Below are 9,654 nucleotides of genomic sequence, written 5' to 3'. Positions count from 1 at the left end.
AAAAGCAAAGCACCCTGATGACATGCAGGCGTTTTTAAGGAAAAGTGTGTTCCCACCTGTCATTAGACATTGGCATCATGATGCGTTATTAAGCACGGTGAACTCTAAGCTTATTCAGGATGCTCTATGAATACATTTACTCGGTCACGTCTGGGAACGCAGTGTTTCCAGTCACTCGCTGGACCGCACACTCAAGAACTCTCACAACCATTCCTAAGATAGACAGTGAGTCAAAGTACCGGTAACATGTTTTAAGAGTGCATGGAATGATGTTCAATGTCCTTGTAATGAAGCATGATGGGTATTTACGACGTCAACAAAATCCCACAAAATACACAGGCCACTTCCTTCTCATATGCAGATCATTAGACTGTAGAACAAAACACAACTTCAAAGGTTTTTATTTAAATAAAAAAAACTTTGATATTTAGCATTTCCAGGCTATAAGAGCATGACACTGCGCTGATAAACAGGTCCGTTGTGTGTGTGTTCTGAGAAGTAAACTGGAGCTCAGTTCATCACATCCGCATGTAGGCCACCTGATGAGAGAGGAGGAACAGATGAGGTTTAGAATACCATACTTGCATTCTGCTGTTACATTAGAGTACAGTTTCCACACAGTGCAAAAAAGCATAGGGATGTCCTATAACATACTAAAATGTGCATTATAACTGGCATACTGTATCCCACAATGCAATGCACTCAACTAGACCTTACAATTGAAATGGAGTAAATATTGTTAATAAATGATAAATGAATGCTATTATTTTGTAATTAATACTACTTATTTAGTAAGGACACATTACATTGATTAAAGGTGACAGTAAAAAGTTTTAATTTTTACAAAATATTTGTTTCAAATGTTTTTTTAATTCAATTTTTTATTTAATTCATTATCTGAATTGACTACCAACTGCACTAAATTTGATTAAAAATGCAAAATAGTTTCACTCACTGAAGGTTGCAACGCATGGCATTGTTTCACACAAAGAAATTGGTTCACATTTATCTGACGTCGGTACAATTATTTTGTAATGTTTTTGAAATAAGGCTGCAGAATGCAGAAAACAATGATATAGTGAAATATTATTACGATTTAAAATGACTGTTTATATATTTTAAAAGTACTTTCTTTCCTGTGATTAAAACTGAATTTTCAGCATCATTACTCCAGTCTTCAGTGTCACACGATCCTTCAGAAATCATTCTAATATGATGATTTGATGCTCAAGAAACATTTCTGATTATTATCAATGCTGAAAACAGTTGTGCTGCTTCAGATTTATGTAGAAACTGTGATGCATTTTATTTTTCAGTATTCTTTGATGAATGTCAAGTTCAAAAGAACAGGATTTATTTGAAATAGAAATCTTTTGTAGCTTTAAAAATGTATTTACTGTCTCTTTTGATCAATTTAATGTTAAAAGTACTGAATAAAAGTATTGATTTCTTAAAAAAAAAAAAAAATCTTACTGAGCCGAAACTGTTTTGACCGATAGTGTATAAGCCAAAAAGTCCTCTATGACTTCTATGATTCATAAGCAGTGTTCCAAAGCATTAGGCTGCAAGTTTAATCACTTCAAAAATGACATGACAAATGACACAGAAATGACTAAATCTGGGATCTTTCATTTACATAAAAAATACGAAAACTAAATAGATGACAAAAATGGCCATAATGTAAAACACGTGCCAAACAGAAAAGCGCAGCTTCGTGCCGGCCTCGAGTCCTGTGACGGACGATGTTGAACTCGCTCAAGGATTCGTCCCTCATGGCCATCAGTGCTTTACACTGCACATCATAAAACAGGCTGTCAAACCAGCAGCCTCTCAGTAATATACATCAGAGCTAGAGGTGAGAGGGTGACCACAATCTTACATCATAGAAAACTCATACACACTACCATTCAAACATTTGCGGTCCGTAAGTTTATTATCAAAAGTTACAGTAAAGACATTCATAATGCTCCACAACATTTATATTTATAATAAATGCTGTTATTTTAAACTTTCTATTCATAAAAGAATCCTGACAAAAACAAAAAACATCTAGTTTTCAAAAAAATATGAAGCAGCACAACTGCACTGATAACTAAAATGTACATTTCATTTGGTGGTGTGGTGGAGTGGTGCTTGCAGTGGCAAAACTCAGCACTGAGCAGATGCTAACACGATTAACATGTTGTGATACCATGATATATCACGTTCTAGTATGATTTATCATTATTTACCATGTTTGAAGCAAGATTTACTACGATTTACCACATTCTAGCATGATTGACTATGATTAGCATGTTGCTAGAATGATGCTAGCATGATTAGCATTTTGCTAACATAATTGACATGTTTCTAACATGATGCTAACATGATTCACATGTTGCTAGCATAATTTGCATGTTTCTAACATGATGCTAGCATGATTCACATGTTGCTAGCATGTTTTTAGCTAAATGCTAGAATGATTAGCATGTTGCTAGCATGATTAGCATGTTGCTAGCATGATTAGCATATTGCTAACATGATTAACCTGTTGCTAACATGTTTCTAACAAGATGCCAGCATGATCAACATGTTGCTAACATGATGCTAGCGTTATTATCATTTTGCTAGGATTATTCTAACATGATGCTAGCACATTTTGGCTTGTTTTTATCATGTTTAACCCTAAGTTAATTGCAATTAGCATGTAGCTATTCACAGCTAGCATGTGTAGCATGTTGGAAGTCCTATTTGCTAGCTTGAGTCAAAAGAGCCAACCCCCATCTCTATATTTATCACAAGTATCTTGAGGCGCCGCCTCCTTTGCCGGCGACTCTGCTACAACTGTGCGTCTGAACGTTTGTGTTTTATGTTTTTTAGGTTCTTTGAAAGTCTTTTAATTCTGGATTATTAGCGTGATCGATCCCTGATGACATGATTATGGTTTCACTCAACAATTGTACCCTTGTTTGCCTTCTGTGGCTGTGGACATTGATTGTTTGGAAAGCCGCACAAACAATCCAGGTGACAAGAGAGTCGGGCCTGCCTGTCATAAAGTACAGCCGGCATGAGCTTCTTTAGTTGCGAGTTTCTGCACCAAGTCTATTGGATCCTGATGCCGATCTGTCAGAAATCAAGCCCAGGGCCAAAGGAAGGAAGAGAGGCAGCAGAGGAGGTGTCCGGGTCAGAAACCTTTGTTGGGGATATAAACCTGTTTTACCCTCGGTTATTATGGGGAATGTCCCCTCCCTTGTCAACAAGGCGGACGAGTTGACAGCTTTTCTGAAGTTCGATCACATATTCCGGCAGACCAGTTTACTCTGTTTTTCTGAGATGTGGCTGTCCGACAGGATACCTGATTCTCATGTGGAGATGGAAGGCTTCGCACTTCACAGGGTGGACAGAGATCAAGCAAACACGGGTAAGAAGCAAGGTGGAGGTGTCTGTTTGTACGTGAATGACCGGTGGTGTCATACCCAACATGTTACGGTAAAAGAGAGAGTCTGTGACCCGAACATTGAGCTAATTGCAGTGAGTTGTCGACCTTACTACCTACCCAGGGAGTTTTCCCATGTCATTGTCATGGTGGTGTATATTCCTCCATCAGGTAATGGGAAGCGTGCCACTGAGACAATTTAGAGAATCACACATGACTTACAGCGCTCTTCTACAGATGCGCTGGTTATCTTAAACGGGGACTTTAATTACTGCTCTCTCTCCACCACTCTACCGTCTCTTAAACGGTGACGCATCCTACGAGGGGTGACAAAACTATTGACTGGATGGTTATGTTGCTAAATTGCTTCCTCCGCTGGGTAAATCAGACCATAACCTGATAACCTTGATGTCCAAATATTCACCGGTGATACGGAAACAGTCAACTACGTCAAAGACTGTGCACATCTGGTCAGAGGATGCCTGTGAAATATTAAGGGGGTGCTTTGAATGCACAGACTGGACTGTGTTCTTTGATGGAGACCAGACAGATAGTGATCCAGACAGTATCTCTGACAAAGTGACTTGTTATATCAATTACTGTGTCGAGTCTATAATTCCTTGTAAACAAATCAAAATCTTTCCCAATAACAAACCATGGGTCACCAGAGAAGTTAAAGCTGCTATTAATAAGAAGAAAGCTGCTTTTTACAGTGGTGACAAAGAACAGGGCAAACAAAAATATAAGGAAAGGGTTGAAGGAAATATGTCCTGTAGCAACACAAGAGGGCTATGGAATGGTATGAAGTCTATTACTGGACATGGGACCAGTAATCCCAGTATGTGTAAATTGGGTATTCACAGGCTAACGATGGCAATACTTTTTTTGCAAGGTTTGATGAATTAGATTTTTCTTCTCTACATGACAATGTTCTTTCCAATCTTAGGCAGAGCAGCTCTGAGGACTGTAGTCCAGCTATTAATCTTAACATTGAAAAGGTTCGTCAGCAGTTAAGGTGTATTAAACCAAATAAGGCAGCAGGCCCTGATGGTGTCCATCCACGCACCTTAAAAGTGTGTGCTGACCAGCTGTGCTCCATCCTTCATTCATTGTTTTCTTTGTCTCTGTCTTCTGCTAAAATCCCGGTTATGTGGAAAACATCTTGCCTTGTCCCTATTCCCAAAAAAGCCAAGGTGTCCAACAACCTTGCTAACCTGAGGCCTATAGCTCTGACTTCGCACATTATGAAGTGTTTTGAGAGGGTTGTATTGGATCACCTGACTTTTCAGGATCCTTTGCTATTTGCATATAGGAAGGGTGTGGGGGTAGATGATGCACCACTATTTATGGTTCATAATATTTACAGTCATCTCGAAACTACTGCCAGCTCTGTTAAGATCATGTTTTTTGATTTTTCGAGTGCTTTTAATACTGTACAGCCACATATTTTAGCTAATAAATTAATTGATTTTAAGTTGCACAATACAACCATTGCCTGGATTTTAGATTACCTTTTATCATGACCACAGTTTGTTAAAATGGTATCAGAATGTTTGTTACCAAGCCTAACTAAATACTGGAGCACCTCAGGGCACAGTTTTATCTCCCTTTTTTTCACACTTTATACTGCTGACTATAGGCATAGTCATAGTCATAGCCATCCTGCCGGGTACAAACATTCTCTGATGACACTGCCTTAGTGGGTCTACTTAATCAGGGCAGTGATCTTGCTTACAGAAGGGAGGTTCAGTCTTTTTCTAGCTGGAGTGAGTCAAACTTTTTAAAACTGAACGTAGGGAAGACTAAATACCTTGTGATTGATTTCAGAAAGAAAAAAGGTCCTTCCAGTCACAATTAATGGTCAGCTGATGGAAATTGTAGTCATATACATTTTACGTCCACTTGGATGAAAAATTTAATTGGAAAGAGAACACTAATGCCCTAATGAAGAAGGCTCAGTCAAGACTTTTCTTTTTGAGAAAACTCAAATGATTTTATTTATCAAGGGTCTTAGCTAGTGTTCTTTTTATGCTGTTCTTTGCTGGGGGGGGGGGGGGGGCAGCCTATCTGTTGAGGACAAAAATAGGATTTGGATTTGGGTTGCTAGGGTTCTCGACAATGGTTGCTAGGGCATGACCAGGAAGTGACTCACGATTGGCTGCCCCGAGTCAAACGAGCCCACCCTCATGTTTCTATGACACTTCTATCCAAAGATATCCCTTTGATCTCTTTCAATGAAAGTCTATGGAACTTGTTGCTATGGTGCTCTAAATGGTTGCTAGGGCGTGGCTTGATAGCTTCACAATGATCCTGAGAGACTGATGTCTGATATGTTCTTACAGAGCCTGCCAGCCTCTTCAAATGTGGTAAACCACGCGTTTCTGCGAAATCCTCGCTCAGAGCTACGAGTCGTCAAAGCTTGTCGCAATGTTAAGTCTAAGGGATTGCCTGCAATTTTTCACCTGCGGAGCAAACATCGTACCCCCGATCTCTTAGAAAAGATATAGCACACCTCTCCTAAATAGGCCGCACAATTTGACACCTCATTCATGGGTCTGTGACAAACGGTGCAGGAGGAGTAGCGCGCCAAGCTTTGTGTGGAATAATAATAAGTATGAGCAATAACAATAGTGATGCCTTGCCTTTGGCAAGCACCACTAATAATAAAAATGTTTCTTGAGCAGTAAATGAAGGATCACTGAAGGATCATGTGACACTGAGGACTGGAGTAATGATGCTGAAAATTCAGCTTTGATCACATGAATAAATTACATTTTAAATTGAAAACAGTTACTTTAAATGGTTTATAAATTATAATATTTCACAATATTACTGTTACTGTATTTTTTTATCAAAAAAAAAAATTTACAAACAAATTAATTTAAATGGAACGCCAATCATAACATATAATTTATGTAATAATCTCTGGAGCTGTGATTCTTTGAAATATTTGCTGGATTAACTTCCCTCTGAACACTGGGAAACATCTCTTCATGCAAACTGGTTCCACTCAAAGAGCTTTTTTATCTATATAGGTCAGGTGTTTGTGTGTGAGTTGAAGGCGTTGAATGAACTGTACACAGCATTCCCAGAGGCACATATGCTTGATGTCTGCCTGCCACTTTATCATCACAGCACTACAAAAATTGGCAAGATGAGTGATAGTTTTCCACTTGATGGAGAAAGTTCAATGTCTCCAACAGCTACAGCAGAGAAAACATGTTGCTAGCCAGAGAAACAAGTTGATTATCTGAATTCAGATTAAACCATGGCAAAAGTAATCCCACAAAGTAGCTTGTTTAATGTAACGCTAAGCTTTAAATCACTATGCAAATTATCTGAGCTCAACAGGCTGACACTGAGTTTCTGAATATGAAGAGTGTTCCAAATTCTCCACTTATTAGGTACTATTTCAGTTAGGATGAGAAGATTGCTGCCTAAATAGACAACACATTCTCACTCCCAACGTGTCAAAAGCTGAAATATGGTCAAGCGTGTTTGTTTAGCATCACTATTAAGACGCTGGAGGTCATCACTATAATCTATGAACTAGGAACTCGATTGCTTTCAATGACAAACCTTCGGTGTCAATATACACAGACGCAAAGGGCATGGGAATTTTATTGTCATGAAATTATATAATTTAATTGTATTTACAATACACTATTTAGACATTTTTAACATGACCCCTAAACCTAACCAGTTGTCAATATAAAATAATATAAAACACAGGCAGATGCAACAACAGTCACAAATTTATTCAAAAATCACAAATGTTCCACATCTTCCGAGACCGAATGATTGATTTGCGTGATGAACAAACCCAAAAGCGATCATTGTCTCCACACGCCGCAACACTCAAATTGCAAACATTCAGATATTGCCGTATGATGAACCATTACGTCAGCTTGGCATTGGTGTGTCTCATGAATGATTGTGTGTCTCATGAATGATTGTGCTAAAGTTTGTGTTTATCTTCTGAATGAGATATGACTGATTATTGAGTAAAACAAAGATATTATATTATATTATACTCTCAGAAGACTAAGAATGCAACAGAGGTCTTTTGTAATACTTTCATTCTGCTCTTTGGTCAGTTTTGCAGTAAATAAACACATGGGACATCAAGTTTAGGGTAGGAATTAGGTGCTCAAAGACAACTATAAGTGTAAATATACATATAAAAACAAAATAATTTCTACTTTTACAAATTATGCAAATAGTTAACTGAGTCTTAAACTGAAGCATGAGGCAAATTATTATTTTTTTTCAATATAGAGACACCTAAGGGTACCGAAGCATCTTAATAGTGACGCTAAAGGTGCTTGAACCATGCTTCAAGCTTTAGAAGCCTTGTGAGTGAGAATGGATTGAGCCCCCAAAAAAAACAAAAAAAAACACAATGTCCAAAACTCCACATGCCCCACATAATTATTACTCATTAAAAATGGTAGCAGACCCGTTCCCTCACACCTCAAGTGTTCCTGAACACTGCTTGTAAAATTCTCCTCTTTATCTGCTTTTTTTCTGTCAGAAATATAGACTCTTTTGCAGAGGATAAAGCTCCACCTCAGCATCAGCACTATTTTCCTTCATGGGTCAAGCCCTAAAACTCATCACAGTGAGTTTGGGGGGAAAAGACTGCCAAGAGACAGATGTTTTGTCTCCTTACTTTGAAGCAAATATGCTGAGGAAACAACAGTAACTGAGGCAAGCATTTCAACCAGGATATCTGCCTGATTCAAATGCACGTCTGCTTCAAAGAGATGCCATATTTTGTTTTTATTCATTAGTATTCAAGGCATTTCAGCTTAAGCAATGCGGACGTGAGGTACTAACGTCAGCTTAGCCTAAGGCGGGCAATTAAAAATGCCATCAACTGAGGTGACGAGTAACTAAACTTTCACTTATTAGCTGCAAAGATAAAAAAATTATAATAATTAAGTCACATATAGTAAGAAGAGCCATGCTATTGTCACTGCAACTCATCCATAATTATTCTGCTGGATCTGTCTGCATCCTTTAACATTGTAAATCACCAGCTGCTCCTGTCTAAAGTTGTGGTCAGAATTATGGGCACCCCTGGTAATTATGATCAAAGATGGCTGTACAAATCAATCTGCATTGTTTATCCTTTTGATCTTTTAATTTAAAAAAATGCGCAAAAATCTAACCTTTCATTAAAGTAAAATAATCAAAAGTGTGTGTGTGGGGGGGGGGGAAATCGCATTATTGGTGCTTTTTAAAATGCATGGTACACCTCGGCTCAGCTTGCTTTTCCACTGCAATTTAGTACTGCTTCAAAATGGGAGGGATTATAGACTGATTGTTATAGTTTCGCCGCCTCTACTGCTTTGACATCATCGTAAACGCGACACAAACAAACGCACAACACAGGAGCAATTGAGCATATCAATGGAATGGTGTTCTTGATTGTGGAGCTTTTTCACTGCAAGACGAAGAAGTTAGTTTGTTCGGGTTCGGTGTCTCGTGTCGCAAATCCAATGACGCTGGTAGTGACAATTCTCTCTGACCAATCAGTGATCGGTTTCACAGGAGTATAAATGTGAGTAAACACAAAGGCCAAATTCCCTTTATAATCTATCACAATGAGTGAAACCAAAGAATATAGTTCTAATGTGCATCAAAAGATTGTTGAGCTTCACAAAATAGAAAGTGGCTGTAAAAAGAAATAGCTATTGAGAATTCCCATTTCCATCATCACAGCAATTATTAAGAAGTTCCAATCAACTAAAGATGTTATGAATCTGCCTGGAAGAGGACGTGTGCCTATATTGTCTTAATGCACGGTGAGGAGGAAAGATTGAGTGGCCAAAGACTCTCCAAAGATCACAGATGGAGAATTGCTGAGATTAGTTGGGTCTTTGGGTCAGAAAGCCAAAAACAAAGCAAAAAAAAAAAACCTACATCATGTCTGGGAGGGTTTCAAGAGAAATCCTCCTCGTTCATCCAAAAACAAACTCCAGCATATTCAGTTGTCAGACATGACTGGAACTTCAAAAGGGACCAGATCCTATGGTCAAATGGAACTAAAAAATAGCTTTTTGGCAGCAAACCCACCAGATGTGTTTGGTGCAAAAAGGGATGAAAAGTACCCCATGCCCATGGTTAAATATACCGCTGGACCTTTAATGTTATGGGCAATTTTTTTTGCAGGAGGTCCTAGACATCTTGTTCAGACACATGGTATCATGGATTCTAGCAAATATCAGCAGATA

The 9,654-nt window shown here is 38.4% G+C and overlaps 1 protein-coding gene across 3 annotated transcripts in view; it reads right to left on the bottom strand.

The window, feature by feature from the left end:
* Window positions 1–385: 385 nt before the first annotated feature.
* The window catches only part of ube3d (ubiquitin protein ligase E3D), a 38,790-nt gene continuing 29,521 nt past the window's right edge, over window positions 386–9,654 (bottom strand). For all 3 annotated transcript variants that reach the window (XM_084385846.1, XM_084385845.1, XM_084385847.1), the window contains exon 10: window positions 386–539. In XM_084385846.1, the coding sequence (XP_084241972.1) occupies window positions 519–539 (21 nt within the window). In that variant the 3' untranslated portion in view covers window positions 386–518. The remainder of the gene's footprint in view (window positions 540–9,654) is intronic.

This window comes from Rutilus rutilus (genome assembly GCF_951802725.1).
Source record: "Rutilus rutilus genome assembly, chromosome: 17".
Lineage (NCBI taxonomy): Eukaryota > Metazoa > Chordata > Actinopteri > Cypriniformes > Leuciscidae > Rutilus > Rutilus rutilus.
This window is presented reverse-complemented; position numbering and strand designations above follow the sequence as displayed.